General features: G+C 39.4%; 2 protein-coding genes and 1 long non-coding RNA gene across 13 annotated transcripts; 2 read left to right on the top strand and 1 right to left on the bottom strand.

Moving 5' to 3' along the window:
- Positions 1-105: 105 nt before the first annotated feature.
- On the bottom strand, positions 106-27802 carry Rbp (RIMS binding protein). Of its 11 annotated transcripts, none has more exons than XM_030383983.2 (19): positions 27399-27802; positions 21681-21846; positions 21518-21616; positions 21196-21450; positions 19850-19982; positions 19328-19773; positions 16541-17078; positions 16362-16473; positions 16137-16282; positions 15863-16063; positions 15392-15582; positions 14633-15305; positions 14327-14568; positions 13014-13094; positions 11142-11711; positions 10154-10450; positions 9800-10091; positions 6864-6931; positions 106-3803 (listed from the first exon to the last, which is right to left on the bottom strand). In XM_030383983.2, exons 2-19 carry the CDS (start codon positions 21822-21824, stop codon positions 3021-3023), a joined length of 5271 nt encoding a protein of 1756 aa, XP_030239843.1. In that variant the 5' UTR covers positions 21825-21846; positions 27399-27802; the 3' UTR covers positions 106-3020. The 11 variants fall into 11 exon arrangements, with proteins under 11 accessions (XP_030239843.1, XP_089112249.1, XP_030239851.2 ...); XM_089256123.1 differs by lacking the exon at positions 27399-27802 and adding an exon at positions 23508-23762; XM_030383991.2 differs by lacking the exon at positions 27399-27802 and adding an exon at positions 23508-23762 and having other exon boundaries at positions 16541-17048.
- On the top strand, positions 7181-8576 carry LOC149092087 (uncharacterized). The gene is made up of 2 exons (XR_016196159.1): positions 7181-7356; positions 8237-8576. It is a non-coding gene; the product is annotated as an uncharacterized LOC149092087 (long non-coding RNA).
- On the top strand, positions 20348-21203 carry h-cup (heineken-cup). Its single transcript, XM_030383997.2, has one exon. It carries the CDS (start codon positions 20396-20398, stop codon positions 21107-21109), a length of 714 nt encoding a protein of 237 aa, XP_030239857.1. The 5' UTR covers positions 20348-20395; the 3' UTR covers positions 21110-21203.
- Positions 27803-27929: the final 127 nt, after the last annotated feature.

The following is a 27929-nucleotide window of genomic DNA, read 5'->3' as shown; positions in this document are numbered from 1 at the left end:
ATAAGTTATAGAAAAAGTATAATATACTGTATAACAATTTAGTTTGTATTTTGTTTATCATTCCGTAATGCGTAGTTTTTCATTTTCATATGAATTTTTCATTTGTTTTTCTTTTTGCCTTTGCTTTGCCTTTATCATTTATCTTGAATTGTGTTGAACAGCTTTTTGATTTAAACTGTTTTTTAAATAAATTGTGTACTGTCTGTAAATCTTTGTCTAAGTAGTTTGTGTCTGCCTCTGTGTCTGTGTGTGTTTGTGTTTGGTTGACATAGGTATACCCTTGCTGCACGTCCCCCCCTCGATATAGCTGAATCGTACTAGACTATATGTACATATGCATTCACTCTGGCCAAGTTCATAAGAAATAGAAACGGATCTCACGAATTATTCTCAATGGTTCTCCCACATATACCTGATGGGCAAGGGTATAGAAACGTCGGATATGCCGAAGTTCCATGTCGCCGCCTTAAACTGTGTAAAACGATTCTATTCTTCTTCTGCTGTGTGGCTAAATAATACAATGATTTGATTGTAAGGTAAAAATTATTTACGTGGGAAAAGTTAACGCTTGTTACATTTAAGATATTTGTATGTATATATGTATATATATATACTATATATAAGGATGTGTATGCTTGTGTGTGTTAGTTGTATAAATATAACATGTGGATTTGTCGCCTATCGACTGGAATCGTATTCAACTATTTTTATGCCGATGTACACATACATATGTATACATAGGGTATCTCTATGGTGTGACTACTTTTGTCAGTTAACAATTTACAGTTTTTGGGCTCTGAACTGTGTTGTGCTGTGTGATAACATTTAGTTATTGTAGTTGTTGCTATGGTCTGGCTGAGCATCTCTCCCTCTCCCTTTGGCTCTCTCTCTCTCTCCCCTACCCCCATCTCTTCCATTCTGTTAAGAACTCCTGCACTGAAAGAAACGTTCTTGCTATTTTAAAGTAATGATTCATTCACAATTTCTCTCTATGGCCGTTGCACATCTCTTCAATATTCCCTTTCCATTTTTATATAAGTTTATAGTTTCTTTTGCATTTTATGATAATATTTTTTGCTTTTTTTGTTTTTTTTTTGTTTTTTTTTTTAAATATATTTTTGTAGTTGTATGTTTTTATACTTTCTGTTTTCATAAAGCAAGAGGTACGCATTGTATTTGTTGTTTAAGTGTTTTCATTCTTGATGTGTTACTAAAGCAATTGTTAAATATTAGGAAACATGTATTTGTCGAACAGGTAAAAGCAATTATGAAAAGGAATGTTGTACGCATACTGACATGACGGACTGTACTAGCTAAGTCATATCTAAATATTTAAGTAAAGCAATCATGAAATTTTCAATTTGTTTTGTTTTTGTTTTTGTGTTTTTTAATTTTAAGGTAAATATGTATGTAGGTATTTAGTTTTTAATGGATAGTCATTAGTAAATAGCTGGAAGGTTTGATTTGTAGAGTTGAGAATAAGGAAAGAAATGTAGTAGAAACTTGAAAGAATTTGCCAAGCATGTTGCATGTTGCATGTTGCATGTTGCATGTGTTGCGTATATATGTATATCTATGTAGGTCGTTTGTATGTTTGTCGATTACTTTCAGGTGTTTCGTCAGAAATTTGTATTTAATATATTTATATATTTGTATATTTGTATGCCCCATATCTTACTTTATATTTTCTATTTTGCTCTTTGTTTATAGTTTAGTTGATATACGCTTGAGAGCTGCAGGACTTGGGCAACGGAGAGACGGTGTTTGTGGCTGGGCTTTAATTTTTGAATTTTCGATATCGAATTCGATATAGATTTTCGCTTTTGGCTAGTTCTTCTGCTGCTCCAATGAAAGTTGAAGGAATTTAGAGGCATGTGAAATTAAGGTTCAGATATATATATATGTGTATATAAATTTGCATATGTGTATGCATGTGTGTGTATGTATATGTAGTATATGCGTATATATATGTTTAGTTCATAATTTGTTTACCATTTACCTTTTTTTATTTTTTATGTATAGTTAGTATTATTAGTATTTTTTTTATATATTTTGGTTTTTTTTGCATAGTTCTGGTGTGTCCATCGCCTTTAATATTGCTCAACTTTCCATTCCTATTCTTAGGCTTTGATTTATAAATGTCATTTAAATGTTTTATTCATTTTTTTGTAGTTTTTGTTTTTAGTTTTAATATATTTTAAATATATATATATATATAATATGTGTATGTTTTCTGAATTTCACTTTTAGTTTTTATTTATTAATTTATTTTTAAGTTGTTTTGGTTTTAATTTTACTTGTATTTATTTATAAACTGGTCAGCAACAGTAGCAAATTTAACAATGTGCGTTAACAAATAATTTGTAAATATAATGTATGTATGTATGTATATAATATATGTATTTTTCCTCTCCGCCTTTATCATTTGCCTTATTAGATGTATATATATATAAGTATGTGTGTGTGTTTGTGTGTGTGTGTGTGTGGGTGTATGTGAAGTCGCAATGGAGCTCTTCATGCATTTGTATATTTGTCATCTTTCTGTATTTTCAATTCATATATATTTATATATCTCAATTTCATTATCTTTGCTAGCAATTTACTTAAATTGGAAATTTGTTAATATATTAAATCAATTATACAACAATTTATGCATTTCTTCTGGTTGATGTTGTTCCTGTCTGTGTTTAGCTTTTTAGTATTATCAATATTTCTATCAATTGTATTAATAAAAAATATTATCATTAGCTCTATTAGTTGCATTCATCATATCAACAGTACAACATCATTTACACAGGCCCACAGTGGACTGGGGGATTCTTTGATTTGTTTCCATTTCCGTTTCCGTTTCCATTTTCATTTTTCTTTTAACTTTATCTTTGTATAATTGTGTATACGTATATGTATATATGTACATACATATATGTATATATTAGCTTAGTAATCGTAATCAATAGCATAATCATAATAATAGATCTAATCTACGAATAATATAACAGGACCCTATGGAATGACCAGGGTTATTTGCCAAAGCCGAACCCGAATTTACCAAACAGATCTTTGCCTTTCGAGAGGACGTCGCCGCCGGGCGCCGCTGCTGCGATGCCCTTGAGGCCGCCCAGCAGACCGGCGCCCGGTCCTTGAGGCGGTGGCTGGGCTTGCGGTGGCACTTGTTGTTGTTGTTGTTGCATGCCGGGCTGTTGCTGCATGCCGGGTTGTTGCTGCATGCCCGGCTGTTGCTGCATCCCGGGCTGCTGCATGCCCGGCGTCATCTGCTGGGCACCGAAGGCGTTTGCTTGTTGCTGCGTTGGCTGCACACCGCCAGGTGGTTGCATTGGATCCGTTTTGGGCGGTTGCTTCGAACCAAATAGACCACCGGTGGCAGCCGAAGTAGCACCAGAGAGCAGGCTAGTTGCCCCCGAGAAGAGTCCGCCCGTTGGCGCCTGCGTCGTCACAGGCACCTGTTGCTGCTGCTGACCCATTCCCATTTGTCCCATCTGTCCCATTTGTCCCATCTGTCCCATTTGACCCATGCCGCCCATGCCGCCCATCTGTTGTCCCATTTGCTGCTGTTGCTGCGTCTGTCCGCCCATCATGCCCATTGGCTGTTGGCCCATTCCCATCATTCCACTTTGTCCCATGCCCATTTGTTGCTGTTGCTGTTGCTGCTGCTGCTGCTGCTGCTGTTGTCCCATTTGCGTCTGTTGCTGACCATAAGGTTGTTGCTGTTGTTGCTGTTGCTGCTGCTGCTGCTGCTGGAGTTGTTGCTGCTGCATGCCAACATTACCAACGCGACCGATCATCTGCAAGTTGTCCGTTTTTGGAATATATACCAAAATACAATGAATTAGTCGAGTGATTCCAATCTCGTTAAATAGATCTTCAAATAAATGGCAACTAATCATTTAAATAATCGTATTTTATGGGTTTTATGGGTATTCGCATTATATTCGTAATACTTTTCGTACGATCTTTATCAAAATTTGTCATGAGTTTAGCGTATTCATTTAACAATAATATATATGTGAGGAAAAAAAAAACATTTTTGGTATGATTCTAAGTATTTAGTTAGTAGTAGTTGCCGCTGAGAGAAAGAGGAGTTGGATTTGATTGGTTAGTAAGTAACATAATTGCAGCTACGTTCAACTACTACGCAACGAATCGTATATATATATGCTAGTTTGGGTATATGGTATAGATATATGTCAGTATATATGTGGCAGAAACCTCATCAAAATTGTGTTGAGATTATGTTCAGTCGATCTCGGAACAACGGTAATCGCTACGAAATGAGCTAAAAATATATACTTTGTCCACAAATGCAATGCATTCAATACATAGTGTATATATGGATTGAGTTATCATTAGATCGTAGGACTTTAATATTCCATTTGATTCTCGAGATTTTCTTGTTTTTTCACTTTGGGAATTTTCTCCATTCAATCAAAACGAATGACAGTACAAGTTTGTCAACATTGGTTGTGCTCGGGATCTTTTGATTGAAATTTGAAAATTTATGTAGAACTAGCAACGTTTTTCAATTAAAACAAAATATAATAATGATGCCCATGACATTATGGCATACGCTTGCAGTAAACGAGAAAAATAAATCAAATATAAAAAAATATATATATATAAATATATATATCTATGAAATAAACTTGGTTTGCGTACTCGAAGCTAGGGGAAAATCAGAAAATTAGGTAAAATAAACCTACGACGAGCTCTATTCAATAATATTGACTTTAGCGATTTCTAGTTATGTACACTACCTTAATATTTAAATGTTAACCATTCTGTATGTATGTATGTGTGCTAATGTGGGTGTATCTGTGTTTTAAATGCTGTTGAAACCCCATTAGAAACTTTCTGATTTAAGTTTCATTCAATCTTTCGCAAGATCCGTAATTTTATCTTCCCCCGATAAACAAAAAGAGTGTTAAGCAAAACCAAAATATAAGCAGACCTTTTAGTGAATCGAAACAGAAAATTATCGATGTGGCAATGGAGGGTAAAGCAAAAGGCATACAAGAGAACGAAACGAAGAGATAATTCGAAATAATATTTAATGATTCGAAATCAAAATCGAATAGTTTACACATACAGTGAATCACATAGAAATTTGTTTACACATCACATCCAATATTTCATATAGTAATAGTAGCAATTAATATATATGTAATTAGTAGCGTATACGCAGTAAAAAAAAAATAAAAAAAAAACAATACAAAAAATCAGAAGATTTTTTTTTTGTTTATATAAAGTTAATTACGAGTACGAGTTTTGATTTTTGAGTTTTGAGTATACGGGTTATTACATCTTATCAGCAATATACATATGTAAATATCGTATTTGGTATATTATGTATTGAGTATTGGGTGTTTTGAGTACTTTCAGCAATTGTCAGTATATATATATACATTCGATATCTTTTGAATCGAATATAGGAAATAATAAGAAAAGAAGACTTAAAGCTAAAGATCTGATGTATGCCTAATTATATTGGAGATATTGGCGCCAGTGTGAAACGTTATTCGAAAAATCACTTTGAAGAAACTTTTACACAAAACAAAATAGTGAAATAAGTGGTATAATAACTGAAATTTAAATTGAATAACATAAGTATGTAAATGTGATTGATTGATTGATGGTGCTGTTGGAGTTGTTCATGATGTCTGAAGCTAAGATCTGAGGATCCGTTACACACACACATTTAGTATATATTGTATATTACGCTAATATCATGTGCTAAGTATATGTACTTGCTGAACATCATACAGAATGTTGGTAAGGAGCTTGATTGATTGGCTGATTGATTGCTGTACAGGTGTGTGTCGTATCGTATCGTATATATGTATGTATATATATATTTATAATGCTTTCAATGTGGTATTCTGTTGGCTTTGTTGTTCTGTTGGATTTATACACTGTACTACACGGGATTCTATAAACATGTTGCTAGCTATACATATACATATAGATTGTTTCTCAAATATACATATGTATTATATATATCGCGCTTTTATATGGTAAGCAAATTATTGTTCATGTACTGTACTGTAAGCGTTTTGTATGGATTATCAGAGCATTGGATATACGCACAAACATAGATCAGAAGTATATATATAGATAGTGAATGGGTTTATATATATGTATACATATTGACAGATATATTTAGATATATGTATATAGACAGAGTTAGACAGAATTAAGATAGATAGAGCGAACGAGCGAGCGAGCGAATGGACGATCAATATATATATGTATATACATATATAATATTTATATATGCTTAAAAAGAATTTACAAAAATAGGCTTATGAACCGTGTAGGTATTGAGTTGTCCTCTAAGTATAAGCTATGGCAGATGATTATAAAAGTGTTCGGACTGATCAGCATTGATATAATGTGTGTGTTCTCTAGAACGTATTGTGTGCGTGTGTGTTATGAATGAAGTTTGTATAACACAATCGATTGTTTTCAAGAAAGAGAGTCGAATTCAAATGAGCGACAGAGATAGCAGCTGTAGAAATAGTAGTAATAGTAATAGTAGTAGTAATAGCAGTAGTAGTAGTAGTAGTAGTAGTAGTAGTAGTAGTAGTAGTAGTAGTACTTGTAGTATTAATAATTATAGTTTTTGTTGCGTATGAGGTGTTGTTATTTATATATAAATATTTTTTTTTGCGCTTTCTTAATTTTTTCTTTTGAGTATTCGTTTGTATATTTCTTTTAAGCATTTATATTTATATTCAAAAATGAGATTTTGTTTAGTTTTGCTATTATTGTAATTCTTTTTCTTTTAAATTTTCTTCAAGTATTTATATGAAACGAAAAAAGAAAACAAAAGAGAAAAGAGTATTTACCTGCGTTTGGTGATCGGGGGCAGGGTGGCCCGTGTTGTCTAACAGTGTAGGGGAAGCAGGGCGAGCATCTATAGCAACGAATATAACATAAAGACTTCACATTTACCACAGCAGACCATTACAAAAAATTATTTGAAAGAAGTTGTAGTAGTAAATGAAATCAAGAAAAAAACATAAAAATTAAAATAAACCAAAATCGAACCAAAATAAAATCAAATCAATTCTAATTGAATGTAGTAGTCTCAAAGTTTCAGTTACAGCTGCTGCCTGGTAAGGTTTACTCTTACTTATATAGAATATATCGACTCGATTTAACGTAATCGCGTGGGTCCGAGAATCAGTTTCAAGTTGTATTTGTTTTTGACATAATTCACCGCAGTTTGAAAACAAAAATCCAAAAATACAATCAGAAAATCCAAATAATAAATTCAAACCAATCGAGAATAAAAACAAAAATTAATTTGAAACATTTTTACGGGGGGCATTGAAAATGGTAATTGAAATTGAAATCGAAATAGAAATTTTGGTTGCTTGCAAAACGATTTCTCGAAAACACAATACAAAACGGAGTAAAAGGCGCCAAAACGTAATGGATCGCTAGGAACATTGGCAAGAGTCAAAATCGTATTCAATTTAATTAAGAGTTATTGTACATATATGTATATACGTTGTTGTAGTAGTTAGTAATAGTTACTTAATTGATGAACATCATATGTATGTAAGTAGCATTAAAAATTATATTACCTTTTGCGCATGGCGTCTGGTCTTACGAAAATCAAATCCCTATAAAAAACTGCTCGGGGCAGCGTATCTTAGGTTTTTGATGAATAAATTAATTACACATTGAACAATTACGGCCACTTGGATGATGGCTCGCATGATATTGTAGATACATATATATTAGTATATGATTATATTTATAGGGTTAAGACTTTAAAAACGTTTTTTAAAAATATATTTTACACGGAAGAAATGTACATAGATTACAAAGAGAATGCTCGTCATTCAATTGAAAGTCATTTTGATATATATATAGAGAGCTGTATATATGGTATATGTGCTTTAAGCCCCTGCGGTGTTGTTGTTTTTGTTGTTATATCTCTAAGGAAACCAAGGAACAAAAGAAAATTAATAGAATGTTTATCCAAAATATTGAAATAGGCTAATTGGCAAACAAACAAGAGCAAACATTCAAAACCAGTAGAAAAGTAGATATACATATAATTAAGTAAGAAGAAGAAAATTAAATAAAGAGGTATATACATATATATAATTGTTGTAAAAAGCACATAGGGGGCATAGAAACCGGAAAGAAAGTTTAGTAAACTCGACTTGAAGAGTTATTTTCTCATCTCTTCTGAATTATAATATAGTCTGGCTGAAAAGGTATATCCTCGAATGTATTGCAGTTGGGGGTACATCGAGTGACTGGAAACATACATACATATACATACGCATACATATGTATTACATTGAAATTGGATCCTAAAACTAGTTTCGTGATATGTACAGCATCGCGGGTTGTAATAGACGTTCTTTTCATTGTAAACTCTATAATATTTGATCGGTGAAGAACTAAGGAATTACAGTTCATTCGGCAATCAGGTGCAAGAAACTAGTCTCTGTTTTATGCAAATAAACGGTTCAACTAAATTAAAGGAAAATAAATAAATTATATGTATATTTATATGTATAAATATAATTGAAAATATATTTATAAGTTTACTGGATTTAATTGACATGCAAGAGACCATCTAGAAAATTGCAAGGCTAGAGAAAGTCACGCAAGACAAGAGACAAAAGTTGAGGTTAAGAAAGATTGTGTATAGACAGCATTAGAAAAGAACAACAACAACAAAAACGTAAATGAAAGACATTTTATGTGCATAAAGAGAAGAAAAACTTCAATTTTCAAATCATATTGAGAACGAAAATGAACCAAAGAGAAAGCGAGAGCGAGAAAGTTAATATAAAGTTTGTGTATACAACAACAAGAACAACAACTATGTATCTATATATTGTATTTGTTAAGGATTATATAATTCGATTTCGAACCGAGAAATGAAAATAAACAAAAACCAAAATCATTAAACAAACCAAAATAGGTTTCTGACTGGTGCTGAAATTATGAAATATTTTACAAAGTCAAAAAGAAAACTTCAGATAACATAAACAATTGAATTAGTTATAAAGAAATGTTGGAATAATTTATAAAAAGTTCTGCGGAATTATAACAGATTCAAAAGAAATATATATGTATATATATTTATATATATTGTAAATAAATTAGCGGCGTTCAGAAATTGTATTGAGTTATTCATCTGTAACTGTTTGTTATAAATATTTATAATTTTAAGAATGTATCTTTTTTTTTTTTTTTTTTTGTTGTTGAAGTTTTTTGCGAAAGAGTTAGACAGAAAGAGAGAAGAGTGAAAGAATTTTCTGTGTCGTCACGAAATTTGTATTCTTTGGTTGTTTCTTTTTGGAGTATGACAATATATCGTGTTTATTATAATTCGCTGATTCCAGATTGATATTACGTATATAACCAAAAATAAGCAACAGAATCTTGTGGCTGGTTTCAGAATAGTTGCTATATACTATATATATGTATATCATCCTGCTTGTTTTTGTGTTGTCTGAAAAACCTGCATATTTTATTATCTTTAAAAGTGTATAATGTATTTTTTGCTTTGAGATATTCCTTCTTTATCAACTTTTTTTCTTGTTTTGTATTTTAATTGAAACGAAAAGTGAAAATCATAAATATTAAGCCTGTAATTGCTGGTCGAATAAGTTTTTTTTTTCTTTTTTTAGTATCATATTTAGTAAAAATTGTATCGAAATTATAAGGAAATTAATTGAAAAAAAAAAACAAAGACAAAAGAATGCAATTAAATTGATGGATCGGATTGATCGGCACAAAGCCCACTTACTTTTGCCTTGTGCGCCGCGCTGCCCAGCCACGCCGGGCATCATGTTGTCGCGGGGCGGCGGCGGCGGCCCTCTGGCCCCGGGCCCCTGACCCCTGCCCCGTTGAGCGAGACTGCCACGCCCGGCGGCGCCGCCAGGTCCCATTTGATTGTTGTACTGATCGGGCGCATCGGCCAGAAAATTGGATGGCACCAAGCCCCGAACACCGTCCAGTTCGCCCATGTAGAAACCATCTTCATCCATATCACCATAAACGAGTATGACCTCACCCGTCTTGAAACATAATTCCACTTGCTAGGGGAGAGTTGAGAGAATACTCAATTTGCAGAGAGTTTTGTCGCTTGCCGCTCACTCACCTCGGCATCCACATTCGGACTTAGCTCCTGGGGATCGTAGTCGTAGAGGGCGACCATTCGCTTCACCGGCATATTCGCATAGATGTCGCCCCAGCGATCGCGGCTCACATTACGCATGCTCTGCTGCGGCGCATTCTGGCCGGGCATCACCTGGCCGGTGCCCCCTACAGTTGGCTGCCCGCCGGTCATCTGGGCAGTGGTGTCCTCCACCTCGCTGACCATGTTGTGCGGCACGTAGCCGCGACGGCCGCGCAGCTCGCCCCAATAGAAGCCGTCGGCGTCCTTATCACCAAACACCTGCGCCACAGACCGTAAAAGAGAAGGAGCGACTGTTAGCAAGATCGAGAGTCGAGCATTCCGATATATACATATGTGTATATATATATATATATATAGAGAGTATAAGGCTATTTGATAGTGTATGTATGTATATGTGCATATCGCTAACTTAACGTTTAGTTATGGAACTATTAGAGAGAGATAGAAGAGAACAACGTCTACTTAGTGTTTGGGTAATAGAAATATGTTAGTTACTGTATCGGGGATTATTGCTGGTATTATCATGGATATGGATGTAGATATGCTTAAACTTATCGATAACAATCTCAACTGTAGTATGTTAGGTTATGTTAGGGGTGGGTAGTCTGATCGTATAATATATTTATTGTCGAAGGAAAAACATGCACAACATTCAATCATTCAATTAGCGGCAAGCGCGCAGCCAATTCTTGGCAACGTTCCAATTCGGCATCCAATTCAGAGCAAGCGCTGCTTTAACTGCTTTCCAGATTAGCTGATGCTGATTGTTGATATAGATAGAGATTGCTGGATTGCTGATTGCTGATTGCTGTTTTCTGATTTCTGTTTGCTTTACCCTTTCGTGTTTCGTCGACGCTCAAACGGCACGAGTTCGCTGCTGGCTTGGTGCGACGCGGCTGCAAAGTGTTTTGGGTGGTTCTGTGTAACGGCAAAATTGCAAAGAGCTTACCTTGATTGTGTCGCCCTCTTGGAAGGGCAGCTCTTCGTCGCACCCATCTGGATTAGGACTCATTGTGGATGGATCGTAGTCGAACATGGCCACAAAGTAGCGCGGCTTCTTCTGCGCCCCGGGCATTTGCTGCTGCTGCTGCGGCCCCACTTGCTGGCCGGGCAGCATTTGGCCCTGCTGCGCCTGCTGCTGTTGCTGCTGCTGTTGTTGCTGCTGCTGTTGCTGGGTGAGGGCACCACGCGGACCCTGCACTTGGCCAGGCAGTTGGCCCGCCATTTGACCCTGCATCTGACCCTGCATCTGACCCTGCATCTGACCTTGCATGTGCCCCTGCATCTGGCCAGGCATTTGGCCGGGCATCTGACCCTGCATTTGTCCGGCCATCTGACCCTGCATGCCGTGCATCTGACCTTGCATCTGGCCCGGCACTGGGCCACGAAAGCGTGCTCCCTGCGCTCCGTACTGCTGCTGCTGCTGCTGCAGCTGTTGTTGCTGCTGTTGCTGCTGCTGCTGTGGTCCCTGGGGTCGTCCTGGCACCATGCCGCGCTGTGGTGCAGTCGGCGGATAGCCCTGCATATCGATAAGTTATCGATCGCGGATAGCACGCGCATGAATTTGAATTAATTTAAATGAATTTGAAATTTTGTTAGCATTTTTTCGTTCTTTTTAGATTTTTGCATAGTTTGTTCTTAGATTGTACTCTGTTTTTCATTCACATTGTCTATAGAGAGGTAAGTTCTTTAGCGATGTGCGGGCGTCGGCGTATAGCGTTAAGGCTCGCCACAACTAAAGAGGTTATTTAATTACATATGTATATAGACTAAATAGTATTAAGTATAGCTAGCTATACATAGCTGTGTGTGTATGTGTGTGAATATATAGATTTGTATATTAAGAGAGGCGCATTAAGCAGGAGTCTAAATACGACAGCTGGGAAATCATAATGCTATATGGCTGATAGGTCAAAGGCAAATACGAAGCTAGTTTGTTAAGTGTCTGTTGGAAATAAGAAAGCACGAGTTTGAGTTGAAATTGTATCTAGGTAGATGTAAGATTCGGTTTCTCTTGTAGGTGTTGTGGATTGTATGTATACACATGTCGCTAATATGAACTGCAAACCTACTACTGAATACTAATTTATTTGCATACTTACACACATATATATACATACATAAATCAATATATACATGTATATATATGTACTCATATTATATATAGCAAGAGGTTTATTTTTCGTTGATGCATTTCGTATATAGTTAGTAGGCGCTGAGACTATCCCAGTTAAGAAGCATTTCAAATCGATTTTATATACATAATTGAGTGTCGCTTGTAAAGTTATTTAAAACATTTTCAACTAATCTTAAGGTAGTTGCTTAGTATGTGGATACGATCGATAAGATATTGTTCAAGTATCCTATCTACCCATGCAAAAGCTTAACACTTCATTCACGACTTTTACAGCTTCCCTAAAGACAAAAGTTTGCCCTCAAAAATAGGCAAATATATTTTTCAAAATTAACAAAAACACAAAATTTGCTAAACGAAAAATTTGATGAACTGAAGAAAACATTTAAATAATATATAACTCAGTATTTTCGGACTTAGCATTTCATTTAAGCTCAAGAAAGCATAGTTCTACTGGTTTTTGTTTTGTTTTAGTTAATTATAGTACTATAATTATAATTAGTATAAGCTATAGTAATTGAGATACGTATTACTAAAAATGCAGCGAACTCTTAAGATGAGTTTTTACTCTAGGCAACAACTTATATGTTAGTGTGTGTGTGTGTGTATATACGTGTGTATGTGTGTACGTGTGTGTGTGTGTTTAATACGAATGCGTATGTGAGAGATGTTGTGGGTATAACTTACATTCTGGTTCACTTGACTCTGTGTGGGTTTCGAGAAGAGGCCACCGAGCAGGCCACCTAACAAGCCGGAGCTTCCGTCGGGCTGTTATCGATTCGATTCGATTCGGTATGGTAACGGGTTAACGGTATCGTTTCATATAATGAAAATGAATATGTATAACTTGTTTTGGTTTAAAATTGTTCGTTGCATTGCGTATTTTTTTTTTTATTTATTTTTTTTAAATTATTTTTTTCCTTAATCAAACTCCGCTCAAAATACTTATTGAAGTAAGAAAAGTTTCTATTGTTCAAACTGAGTAACTCAATTAAGTTTGTTGCATTTGGCAGCAAAAGTTTTTGGAGCATGCTATTTGTGAACTGTACTAAAACAAAATAAAATACAAAACAAAAACCAAATGGAAAACAAAATTCATGAATCCAAAATCAAGACTCAAATCAAACACACTAGCATTAGGAAATCGGCATACGTCATCTCACAGAGAACCGAAATATTAATAATAATCAATTTACATACATACAAATTCTTAATTTTTTTTTTTCTTGGATTTTAGGGATATTTAGTTGTAGGTCTCAATTCAAATTGCTTTGTTGGTTCTTATAATATATGTATATTTATATACTTTCTCATAGATCTCGGCAACGCAGTTCATTATTTTTTTTCATTTACAAAAATTTTGTGTGTGAATTTTTGTGCAATTGTCTAATATTTCATATAGTGTATGTATATAATGTGGTTATATTGCAAAACAATTCATAGAAAATAGGTTGAGAGAAGTAAGTAGAGTAGTAAAGGCAATTCATAATAGATACAGAAAGATATAGAAAGTATATATGTAGCTGATAGAATACTCTTCCTTGTTTTGGTTTTCTTTTTTTGTCTTTTATGTTTTAAAACATCCGTTATGAAGTCGGAATCAAGTTGATGTTCGTTTCAACCAAAAACAAACTGAACATAAGTTGGTTAAGTATATAGTATATAGGTATGTATATGTATGGGGTATTTTCATTGGATTTTCCATTTGAATATCATATGTACAAATCATAATGGGGAGTATGGGATTGGCATTCAAATTGAGATAGAGTACGATCTACATTCAGTAGAGCTTTATGTACAATCTTATAGAGGATGGATGTTTAAAGAGAAATTTCGGGAAATTCACAACCAATTGCATTTGAAATAATAAGTACAGTTAGACGAAAAACAAAACGAGTTCACAGAACATTATTTATATACAGTGAATGCCAGAGCTAAGCGAAGATCTGCACGCAGGTCTGGCCCATTGGCTGACATTTGGGTGCGGCGCCCACACTAACCTGATGACCCGGCTGGGCCTGACCCGGCTGCTGGTTCGGCAGCTGGCCCGGCTGCTGCTGTTGCTGCATCTGATTGGGATCGTACTGCGTGTGATCCTGCTGGCCGACCCCCATGAGCGGCTGCTGTCCGGGCATGCCCTGATGCTGCTGCATGGGCATGCCGTGGAGCCCCTGCTGCGGCAGCTGCGGACCCATGCCCATTTGATTTGGTCCCCGGCGAGCGACAGCATTGCGCACGTTGTCTACAGAGGGAGAGAGAAGACTTAGTAGCTCCAATTCGAATGGAGATTACTTGGGGACGCTCACTTGGTATTAAGATGGGTGCACTGTCCGCCGACTGTGAATCGCGAGATTTGGTGCGTATGGTGACGGCCCGGGGATTGAAGACGCCCAGCTTGCCGATGTCGATGAGTGCATGATCGCCCGTAGGTGAGTTGATGTCGGTCACCTTCTTACCATCGGCGTACACAGCGTAGCCGGTTACGGGCCCCGTGGACGTGGGTCGGTTAACCGGCTGCCATGTCACCAGAATGGTGCCATCCTGAGGACCAGCCTCCAATTGGATGTCTTGTGGGGGATCAGGCAAGCCTTTGGTCAGTGTGCGAAAATCGGCATAGGCGCCGGGTGCTTCCTCCTGCCCGGGTCGGCCCGGTGCCTGCGGCGTCTGCTGGCCAACCGCACGCAAGTGCTTGGCGCGCACAGTCACCCGGTATTGGGTGCTGGGCGCGAGCCCGGTTATTGTGTGCCTATACATGCCCGGCTTGACGGTGCGCACCTCCACATTGTTCACACACACCACGTGCTGGTGGTTGGAGTTGGCTGGCAGCCATGAGATAACCGCCGAGGAACACGTTATGTGCGAGGCGCGCACCGCCGAGGGGCCCAAGTGCGAAGTGTCTCGCCCAATGATCATTGTGCAGGCGGCGTCCCTGGACGTCTGACGGGTTTGCGTAACGCTCCGCACGCTGATGCGATGCGGCTAAACGAAAAAAAAAGACAATATGCCAAATATAGAAGAAGAAGAGCAGACGATGATGATGATGCATTGCATCACTCGAGACTCACCCGCGTGGAGTCGACGCCCTCAATCAGAGCGCGTGTGCGTTCGTTGGCCTTCACCGTGACCTTGAGCACACCATCTACATAGACGTGATAGCTGTCAATCAGATTGTAGCCCACCGGCTCCGGTGGCGACCAGCCAATGAGCACGCTCTTGTTAAGCTGCCGTTCCAGCGTCAAGTGCTTCGGAGCTGGAACTGATGTGGCCGAGAGAGGGAGACAGAGATGGAGAAAGAGGGAAAGAGCAGGCCGGACGAGAAGAGTAATATTTGGATTAGTATTTGAGTTGAATCAATGAGACCTAATGATCTATTGCTGCTAGCCTAGTCCAGTGCGTCTCTACAGTTAGGGTATTCAAAGGTCGTTATGCTCACGTTTGCCAACGCAGAGGACGCATTCGAGTGGCCACAAAAACCAAACCAAACCAAAGAGATTAAAGAATGGAACGTGGCAAGCAATGGGAGCGTGTATAGTTACCATTATCGCTAATGTCGTCCTGGTCGTGCTCCAGATCGGTGTGCGTCTCACTCAAACGTGCCAGTTCCTCGTGCGTGTGTGTGAGCAATGGGTTGTGCGGCGGCAAGGAAGGCAGCGACGTTGTGTCGCACTGCATGGAGCCATCCTCGGCGTCGCGCAATGTGGACAACACCGCCTGATGGAACTCCAGCAGATCGTCGCCTAAACGAAATGAACAGACGAAAGTGAGTGGGTTTCGATTGTTTCAATTGTTGGCTCCAGTTCAGTTACTCACCCACAAGTCGCTGCACAAACGAAGCGGGCACTAAGCCGCGTCGTCCATCCAAGAGCTCAGCATCTAGATAGCCACCCTGCGGCTCGCCGCTGGTCCACACCAGCAAATAGTCGCCGGCGCAGAGCGACAGCTCGCCCTCAGCCTCCCTGAGAGAGAGAGAGAGAGAGAGAGAGAGAAATTGTAGGTCAATCTATGAGAATCTAGCCCAAGTTCAGGTTCACTTACTCTGGCGGATCATAGGGAAAGCGCGCAATGAAGACGCAACAGCGTCCCTTGCCAGGTATGTCCAACATGTCAACCTGCGGCTCACTGGCGCCGTTCAGCCCATGATTGCGAGCTGAAAGGAAGAGCAAAAGGAACATTAGAATGCGGATCACAGAAGTGACATCGATGGCTGTGCTTACTGTCCAGGTCAAGGGCGCCCAGCGCCAGGCCGCTGCGATTGTGCATGAGGGAGGCGCCCAGGCCATCGGTGAACTCGTCCAGGCCCCAGCTGCTGTGGCCCACGGGAATGGGCGAGCACGGTGAGCTGCGATTGCCATAGCGCGTCATCGGTATATCAATCTCGTCCAGCATTTTCATCTTGGTGGCCTGGCGCAGTGCGGCCGACGTGAATGGATACGAGGCGCTCGATGCAGCATCCATAAACGGCGGGCCATAGGTGCTGCCCAGGGCGCCGGTGGCGCCACCGCTCAGGCCGTAGAGAGATGTGGCGCCAGTGATGCCACCGCCGGCCGGTCCCAGGCCAAGCAGGGCGCTCGTGTCGAGCATGTTGATGTTGCTCATGGTGGGATGGGTCAGCGAGGAGCCGACTACGCCGCTGCCGCCGCTCAGGCCCAGGGCCGAGTAGCTGGTCGAGCCGCCAGGCGGCAGATTATGCGAGTTGAGTGACAGGAGGGGCATGGTTGTGCTCTGTAAATTGTACAGTTGTATTGTTCCGCGCTTCTCGTTTCAATTTCAATTTCATTTTCAATTTCATATTCAATTTCAGTTTTAATTTCAATTCAAGTTTAATTTTGTGTGCGAATTTCAATTTGGTTTCGTTTTTGTTTTTGGTTTTTCAATTTACATTGGTTTTTGATTGTGTTGGTTGTTGTTGTTGTTGTGGTTGTTGTTTTCGGTTAGTGTATTAGTACAGGCGGGGGTTACAAGGGCACACATACAGACAATTATTGCATAGGCACACAGACAGACACACACACAGAGAGACATTGAAAGACATGGATTGCAGATGATTTCATTTCGAATCGCAAGTTTCAGCACATTGGGAAGAGAACGAATCGAAACACGAGTTATTTTACATGAAGAGAAAAAGAGAACATATAGAGAAAAAAGAGAGAAAGAGAGAAAGAAAGAGAGAGAGGGGAGACAAGAGAGAGAGAGAGAGCGCATAAAACGGGAAAAGAGATCACAGAGTAGACGTTTATTGGTCAATATTTAACAGGAAGCCAGCTAGAAACAGCATTATATATTAGCTATGAGAAAGTATTTGAAAATCTGGATTGATCGAACATGTTGTTGTGATTAGCGCAGACGCAGACGAGAGTAGATATACATAAATTATGAATATTGAGCTAGTTGCTATGTGAACTGAAGCCGTTTCCAAGCAATTGATATGAACAATGTTGCCTAATCGATGGATTAGTTTAGTACTTGAACATCGAAACGGAAAGCGTCGAAATGCTCTATATAGATTGGCTACAGATTTGATATTGATATTGAAATATATATGTATAAGTCTAATAACTCTTGGTATGTAAATGCATGTGTTTTACTATATGACATGAGTTGGTTTATGTGCTGTGCATGGAGAAGAATGCGAATGCGACATGGTGGAAATTTCAGTGAAATGACATCATGCTAATACGATTCTGATTAGAATAAAAAATCAAATATATTTATATGCCCTTGCGGAGTAGTTAGGAATGCTTTAAATAAATGTATTGTATATAAATTATTAATATTTATTTGGAGTCTCAAATGTGCGTTTCTATGAAACTAAGGATATCTTTCTTTTGCGAAGAGATATGAAATATAGATGGAAAAAATGGTAAAATAAAAAGGAAATGTGAAAAGATACTTGTAAATACCAAGTTAGTAATTATTCTAGTTTTTAAAATTGCTTTGTTTTCCTTTTAATCCCACAAAGTTTATAAGACACGTTATAAAGACTAAATGAACCTGACACAAACCATTTTCATTCTGTTATTCAGCGTTTCTCGGCTACAGTTGAGGTGTTTTTTATGAAGATCATTAAGGTACTTTGGAGTACTAAGTAACAATTCTTTGTAAATGAATTTTATAATTACAATAAAGTATTTTTATATTACCAAAAAATGTAGTGTATGGCCTATAGACCTGTACTTATAGAAACTCAACTGCAAGAGCCGGACTCTGAGCTCGAAATAGATTTTAATTCAGCCATGTGAAAGGCTGATTGTTTCCGCTTACCGCAAGGGACTTATACATTCTTCTTTTCAAAATTTTTTCAATAAATAAATAAATTAGGGTTCTACACACCTTAAAAAAATATACAAAGACCAAAAGATGAGGCAATCTGATAAAACTTCTTACGCATGCAATTTATATGTTTAACATCAAATGAGACAAAAGTTTTCTAGGCTCTTGAAAATTCAATACCAAATACTAAATATATTTATATATTTGATATTAAAAAAAAAAAAATTATTTATATTAATTAAAATTGTATAAATTCCTTGTGGGAATACATTGAAATACCAAAAGTTGCATCTGAGTAGCATTTACTGTGTCAGCTACGCAAGAACTCGAAATTATGTTAGTCTGTGTGTATGTATGTGGGTATGTATGTATGTGAATAGGTATGTATGTGAACACTGTGAGCATGTAATTATTTTCAATAATGCAACTACAACAAAGCACAAAACGTGATTATCAGACGCTGAGCCAGTCGGCTCGGCGCGCATGATCAACAGTTAAATGAACGATTAAGTACGAAGGCTACTTTAAGCAGATGATCACCAAAAGGAGAGCCAAAGCCATGTCGCCAAGTGCCAAACAAAGGCTTCAAAGCGGATTTTGTTTTGGTATCAAAAGAAGCTAATTTAATTGCATTTTATAAAGTTTTGTTTTGTTGGGTTTTTCTTTTTTTTTTTATATATATTTTTCATTTGTTGCTTGTAGTTCATTGCAATTGAAAATAGTTGGTTTACCTGACTTAATGCCGTTGGCATAGCCTTCATCGTGTGAATATTTACCGGCAATGGTGGAATGCCAGTTATTCCACTAGTTCCACTCAGCAGCTTCTCAACGGAGGTCTGGCCGCCGCCGTACGCCGACGCGTTCATTGATTGCAGGGCATGACTGCTCAGACTCGAGGATATGCCGCTGATTGAGTTGGGCATCAGGGCCGATATGGATGATAAGCCACCAGCGCCGCCAACACCACCGCCGCCACCACCAACACCCGCCGCGGCGGCGGCAGCAGCGCTCTGCGAGCCAACGCTCGTGCCGCTCAGGCTGGTGCTAGCGCCGTTGCCCAGCGTGGAGGCCAGCGATTGCGGCAGGCTCGAGTAGCCGGACGATAGGGCGGACACGCCGCCACCCGATGCGCCGCCCAATACGGCGCGTTTGTATCGATTCAGTTCTTCTTCAAGTTCTTTACGAAAAAACGAAATACATAAATAAATGAAACCAAAAAAATCGCATGCAAATTTGATAAACTTCGGACTTACCACTCTTTGATATGGTTCTAAATTCGCTGTTTCCCGTATTCATCATGGAGCTGGGCGGCATGCTTTGCAAGGCTGACATGCTGGCGCTGGCCGAGGTGCGCGGTTGTTCCAGCTCGGCCAAAACGCGATTGTCCTGGAATCGAACAGAGGAACATGAGGAACTCGGCAAATATGCATGTGATATATATATTAGATACATATTAAATTCGATATTTTAATGAGGATATTCTTCTATATCAATAGATGAATATAGAGATTAGAACATCCATATTGGATACTTCTCAAGAATAAAATGTATAAAAAAGAATACTTCATATATCTTTTCCTATTTATCTTTCATGTTATTTTTTCTTAAAATGTCCTCTAAACTTAACAGAGAGAATTTGTGTGATATATATGTTGTGATGTTAATGTTTCGAGTATAGCCCTAGCAGGCTACGTGAGGTATACTAATAGACTATGTTGGCCTGAGAAAGTCATTATTCAGTGTTTGTTCTCTGCACCCGAAATCTGGCATAAATTGAAAACCGAAATTCGATTGAGAACATGATTCCCGTTGCTGATGCGGTGACTGGGCTGATAATCAAGGCCCAGAAAGTCTCTAGCAACTTCAATGATTTGATACAGAAGACAACGTGTCTATTGGCTGACTGTGAAAGTGTGAACAAGAAGTTCTTCGACTCCTGCGGCGTGCAGGACGATCAATTGCTGAAGAACTTGGTCAAATATTGCAATGACGATGAACGCATACAGCAGCTGCTCGAGAACGCGGAGCTTAAGCAGACCGTGGAGGACTACAAGGAGGGCGTCAAGATAATAATGGAGAAGTTCAGAAAGCACTGCCAGCAGAACGCGCTCGGCGAGAGATTCAATCTGCGCCGCAGATACGTTGGCCAGCTGCAGGAGATGGTCAACAATCTAGAGAAGCGGATCGAGGAGATGACCCTGATCATGCTGTGCAGCATTAGCGTGGATGAGCACAACAGCAATGAAAACCAACGCATCATCCGACAGCTGGCAAAGGACAATGAAGAGATGCGACGCAAGCTGCAGATATACACGAGCACCAACGCCGAGAGCGAGGATTACTTCAAGCAGGGTCTGCCGGCACAAGCGGACTGCGGCACACAGATCGAACTGGGCGATATGGTGGAATCGGACTCGTCCAGCAACGAGAGCTTTGGCAGTTTCGTAACCTGTTACTCATCTGCCAACGAAAGCCAGTCGACAGACAACTCAACCAAAAGCGATGTCGATTGAGCGGGGGACATAGGGGGCACATTGGGGCACATTAATTCATTCATGTTAGCTCACACTGTGTTCTATAATAAACATTTGCCATTTACCTGCTCAATCTTGGCCATTATTATATCGATCTCGGAGCCTTGGTCCTGGTGGCTGATTGTCGGTGCCCATGTGACGGTGGAGCTGCTTGCAGAAGTTGGTATACTTGAGCATGGATATTGGCCATGTTGCGCTGCTGCGGTTGATGTTGGGGGGCAATTGGCCATGTTCTGGTTACTGGGCCGCCCTGCCTTGGCTTTGAGCGCGGCGGTTAGCTCGATCTGCAGCTCCTCGCAGCGCACGTTCTCCAGCGCCACCTGAAATGCATTGCACAAGAATAGCTGAGGGTCTGCGGGCCACATTTGATGCGCCGCTGGCGCTTACCTTCTTTTCCAGCTCACGAGCACGCGACTGCAGATTCTCCACGGCCTCGGTGTCGGGTCGAGCGCATCCGCTTAAATTGCGTATTTGTGCCAGAGTTTCCTGTCAACGGAACCACTCGAAATTGTAGTCGAGCTGCTGCAAATCATTCGCACTGCGAACTCACCTGATGCGCCCGCTCGATCTCGGTGCGCCGCATTTCCGCATCGCGCAGCTGCATGCTAAGCGAGTCCAGCATGCTATTTGGCGCTACGCCGGCGGCCACGGCAGCGGCCGCCGACTGATGATGGTGCATCGACTCGTACGGCATGCTGTGGCTGCCCTTCTGACGTCTGCGAATGAATAAAACAAAACAGAATCGAAAATCGACTTTCAGTCCTTGCACCACTCTCGACTATAAAAATCCCCGTGGGTGGCTTGCAGCCAATGAAGGGTTATTGCTCATTTTGGGCTTGATTTATTTATGTGCGCGAGCTTACGAAATGGGGCAACTGCTTTGCTCCGCTTTGTAATTGTGGAACATGTGGCACACACACAAATACACACACATACACAGAGAGAGCAACTTGTGAACTTTGAACTTTGGGTTAATTGCTGTTGTGACCGCGTTTCGTGTCTGACCCCCAAGGAACGGCACGCTCATGCAACAATATTTCCCAATAGTTGGTGTTGTGCCGCTGCTTCAAGACTGCATTCATTGAGTATTTCCTCCGTATTTCCCATATTACTCATACGTCATGTAATCGTGTGAAAAAGTGCGTAATGCTAAACGCTCGCCCTCTCAATCGTCCGACACCTGCGCTGCAATCTGGCGCTTTGATTTCACTGTCTGCCATTGCAAACACAAACATACACACACACACACACACACAGACAGTCGAGCATACATAGATACATTTACAGTCATGCACACGTACAGTCAATTGTATTACTCATACGCCTTGTTAGACGCGTGTCGGTATAAAAACAACTGTAACATGAGAGGAAAACTAAGCTAACTGACCGATGCCTGAATACCTCGTTAGCGACTGTTTGATAGAAAGTTGAACTGAATATGTATATTATATTATATGGTGAAAACTCAGTTTTGACTATAAGCCTATTAATGAAAACTAAATATTTGTATAACTATTTATTGTTATATTTATAAAGTTTTGCTTTTCCACCAACAATTGATATGAAAACTTTTCTGCTCAATCAGCAATAAATTATTGTCTATTTAGAGTTTATATGGCTTGAAACTTTTCTGCCAGGGATAATCCACTATTTTGTTATCCCTGTTTAGAGGGTATTCAACACGCGCCAGTTTGTCTAGACGGCAGCAAGACGCTGCACTTGCTGAAAGAGCAAAAGTTACAAGCTGTAAATTTATATATATACATACACACACACACACAATATATAAACTGTTGGAGTTGCAATAGTTGCGAAATGCGGGGCTTAGACAGGCTACAATTCTGCTTTAGTGGCTTTCCGTATTATGTTGGAAGTGAAATCCAATAATAAATCGCGAAGGAAATTCAATTTGCATCACTTTGCGTCCGATGATGTGCTAGGGGAATATCTATAGTAAAATGTATACAGAATGCTGCGATGATTCTGGCACACTGTTACACAAACTCCAAGGAGAACACCCACACACACACACACACAGATAGGCCAGGCTGTCAGTCAGGCAGGCAAATCACATGCATACAACTGCAGTCTGCTGTCAATGGCGATGTTTGCTGTATTTACACCCCTCCCGCTTCCCCTTGACATTTAAAAGGCAATGACAAGGTTTATCCCGCTACTGTCCCGCCCATCTGTGGGCGGACATGACAGCATCCAGCAGGTGGGCTTTGACATTTACTTCACGTCCTTCCGGTGTTGCCAGCAACAGCTCTCAGTTACGTTGATTGCATATTTTCTGCAAAGCGATTGCCTACCTGGACGTGCTGTTGATATCTACACTGGAAAACTGGATGCTGAATAGCTAAGTCGGAGTACTTACAACGATCGGTTAATCATCTTAAAGCATCATTTATGCATCAAATAAAACTGCCTCTATTTATAGTAAATGTAGCACTTTTTTTTCACTTCACTTTTGCATGAATGCGCGCGTGTGTGTATGTGTGTGTGGGTAAACCGATGCCGTTATAATTGCGTTACGTGTATGCAGCACAACGGAGCGCAGTCAAATGCGAAGCGCAACAGCAGCAAAGTCTCATTACGGCCACTAGTTGCTATTGTGCACATCGCCACGACAGTCTCTTCCCCAGCTCCGCTGTAACAGTGTATGTACTCGTGTGTAAGTGTGTGTGTGTGTGAGTGTGTACAACTGCAAAAGGAAAAACAACAGCAACAATGTCGTTTATAGCTTTAGCTTAACTGCAAAAGTATGCACAGCAATTTGAGTGTGCGAACAAGATGGCAGCATTGTCTGTGTGTCGACGACGAGAGCCAGAGAATTTTGGTCATTGAGTGATGAACTGCCCAGCTATCACTATAGAGAGAGAGAGAGAGAGACCGAGAGAGAGCGTGTGTGGTGCGTGTGAGTAAATATCCCAGCGAGAGATTGCAGTCAGCCAACACTGGCGCATGCGCGATGCTGTAAAGTTAACAGACCATCAAACTATTAGTCAGTTAACAGAGCTGTATGTCCTTAAGTCGGTGGGCTTCAAAATTTTTTAATTATGATTATGAAGTGGGCGTTAAGTAGCTCTTACTCTGTGTGTTTGTGTGCGTGTGAGTTTTCTTTGCTTTGCACTTGTTTTCTCATCATTTTCTTCATGGCTGTAAGTGGGTAGCATGTGGCTGTATATAGCTTCTCATTTCCTTATACGATTTTTATCTAATTGACTTGCATGTTGAGTTGGATCTATAAACTTAATCACGCAGTTAAATATTTCTTCATTTAGAGCACACAAAATCTATGTAGCAACAGTTAATACCGAAAGGCACAAGAGCATCATCAGCTGTTGTGAACTGTTTTAAATTTTAATGAGTTCGCCAAATGCGGATTAGCCAAACGGCTCGCACACAAGGCAAGCTGTTCGCTCTTTCTCTTCCTTAATGGGTGGCCCACATGCCAGGGCCCATCCTCAGTCCCATTCGAATGTAGGTTGCAGGCTGATGCTGATGCTTTACACTCTATTAACCCAATTTCGTTTGGCAATTGCCATCGGAGTAAATTAAATGGAAAATTCACATGGATTTTAATTCCGATTCATGCGATTTTGATCGATGTATGCGACAAACACGGAATGGCCGAAATTCGGTTAATTATAATCGTAATACTTTAAAATATTTACTAACTCGATAGTAATTAAAAAACTTTCTTTGCTTACTGAATAAAAAAGCAACTGATAAAAAAAATAATAATTGAGGTTACAAACTTAAAAGTTACATCGTGCCACAGAAGTTTTCTGAGATAAATATACAGCATTTGGTTAGAGTTTTTCGCTCAAACACAAGTGAATGGAAAAGGAGGAAACAACTTTTACAAATGGAAAAATGCAGTTTTATGCCCATATTGCATTGCATACTTTTTAGAGTTTATAAACGGAAAAGCGAGAGAGAACAACATACAAGTGCCAATTTCAAGATGACTTTCCGCAGATGTATTTAACAATTTATGCAAAGTTGTATTGCAATTTGATCTGGATCCTCTAAATTAAATAATAATTATAGATTGAGGAGCTTATATATTATTTTACTATTCAAATATAATCAAAGTAAATTCAACAAAGTTAAATTACATCAAACTGCACAGAATTCATCTCAGGTAGCTATAAAAATTAAATCTACTTCAAAGACGCTTTTGTATAATATACACATAAAAGCCCTCTTTAAATTTGTTTAAATTTTGATAAAGTTCACTATCCTGCTGACAGTTTGACCTCAATAGCAGCACACAAAAAAGTAGAAGAGCAGCCAAACAGCACAAAAACTATCTTGCCTATTTATAACTACACACACACACACACACACACATAGACCGAGCGAAGCTCATGCGGGTCACACAAGTACACACTCACACACATACATATTGTAGCATAGTTTTTTGGGCAAAGTTTGTGGAATGTGTAAAATCGAATCTCTTCCTTTGCCCCATCCCTTGGCTTTTAGCGAATCGACCATTGAATGATAGCCACATGTCAAAATTGAGCTGCTGCTCGATAAATTCTTGCACAGAAGCAAACAAGAAAAGACCTTTTCATATATTGACATTTTTTTTAGCAGCGCGTGACATTAGATCGTTGCATTCACGAAAGACAAAAGAAAATGCGAATCATAAATCTACATATTTAGGCAGAGCATAATAAGAACAACAAGACAAATAAAATAAACGAAAAAACAAATTGCGAATAAAGCCAAAAATAGTTGTTACAGCGTTTAGGCGCAGTCGACAGCGCTGTTATTATCTCTCCTGTTACTGTTTACACACGCACACGCGTACACACACACAAACACACACACACACACACACACACATACACAGACGCACACATTGTTAGCTAACTGCGAGTGACACAAGACAACCGCATGGCAAACACCTGCCCCCAACTGCCGTCGCAGCTCTTGCTCTCGCACTCTTTTACTGCTGCTATACATATATATGTTTGTATGTATGCGTATGCGTGTGTACATATCTGTTTGGGCCATTCTGTTACGCACGCAGAGGAGCAAACAACTTTTACGCCTCCCACATGGCCCAACTGTTGTCGTTGTTGTTGTTGCTGCCGCTGCTGCTGCGCGCCAAGTGTCAAAACCGCCCCCAAAAGCAAAATGTGGCACTTTTCATTTATCTTTTGCCGCTGCTGCTATCATGGCTACTGCGGCTGCGGCTGTTACTGCGGCTATGAATATGAAACGCACACACACACATACAGATACACATATATACAAATATATATACATATGTATATATAATTTACACAAACACACACAGACATCCGACCAGCAGCTATATGAGCCGCAAACTGCTGCTCTGCTCCACTTCCACTGGCCATTCCACGTTGCCTAAGTGTGTGCGACTTGTGCGCGCGCGCCTTTTTGTCCAAATGCAGTTTGTTTGCCAATTTTGGCACACTTTATTAATGCACTTTAGCATAAGCAGCAGCAGAGCCACTCAGCACATGCATGCGCACGTATTTATATACATTTGTGTTCAGTTTTCATTCAATATTCCGTTTGCATTGTCACAACTTTCGCATTTGTATTGTTGGTCACATTGCCTTCAATGCGTGTGTGTGTGTGTGTGTGTGTACTCGTCCATGTGGGCATGTGTGTGCGCGTGTGGGTGTAATTTTACGTTAGCTTGCTTGGTTTTTTTTTTATCGTTTCATCGATATGCCAGTGCCGAAGTCTTAGTTGCAATCGCTAGCACTTTTACTTTCACAACACCCTTTTTGCCATTTCACATTTCATAAATATTGCACTTTTCAGCACTGTAGTTTAAAATTTAGATAATTGATATTTCATTGAAATTTATGAATATATAAGCTTTTGACACTCGCGACATACTCAACATTACATTTAAAATTTCTTTGTTGTTAATTTTTTGCAAAATCTTCTCAATTTCATTGAAACATTGCAAATATTTCACGTTACACATGCCCCCAACAGCAGCGGGGCGAGTTCGACGGCTGCTGCTGCTGCTACTGAGAACACATTTTCCCATTTGGTGTACAGCGAATTTTTCGTGTGCCCGTTCGCTCACAGGCCAGGCCAGGCCACTGCCACTGACAGCCTTCGTTTTTCAGTACTCGTCCTGAATTTCTGGACTCATTTGACCAACTTTTTGTTTGCAAACGTAAAATGTAAAATTGCATTCGATTCTTTAACCTTTTTAACTCTTACTGAACATTTAGATAAACGTTAAGTTGAACATTTAGCGAACCTTTTTACTACTGCTTCTTGAATGGTGCTGGGACTGCTGATTTTTCAGGTCGCCTGTTTCCACTTCCACGTTAGCGTTAGAGAATTTACATAAATGCATAGAGTTTACACTAGTTAACGGATTTTAGTTTTACATAATATACAACGCGATTTCAACTAAAAGCTAAGTGTATAGAAAAAAATTGCAACTTTATTTTGTAAAGCAGTTGGATTTGAATGCGAAAACCGAAAAGTGGGTCATCTCGGTCGCGCTGCTCGGCTGGTTTGTACTCTGATTTCTATCCAACTGCCTGCCCAGAATGGCCCAGTGTGAAAACGAATCGATTTTTCTGTCAAATGACACTGAAAATTGGGAAATTTTCTCTCAGCTTAGCATTCCGACGCTCTCCTTCTTACTCACTCTGTTGGGGTTGCAAATGTTAATGTTACGCTGTAACTTTTAACTTAACAGTTGTGGTCCTCTGTTAGGAATAAGGAAATGCAAATTTTTGAATATAAATACATTTATTTGTCGTTTGTTTTCCTATCTCTA

Source organism: Drosophila navojoa, chromosome 2 (genome assembly GCF_054131105.1).
Source record: "Drosophila navojoa isolate 15081-1374.11 chromosome 2, UAZ_NAV_1.0, whole genome shotgun sequence".
Taxonomy (NCBI): Eukaryota; Metazoa; Arthropoda; class Insecta; order Diptera; family Drosophilidae; genus Drosophila; species Drosophila navojoa.
This window is presented reverse-complemented; position numbering and strand designations above follow the sequence as displayed.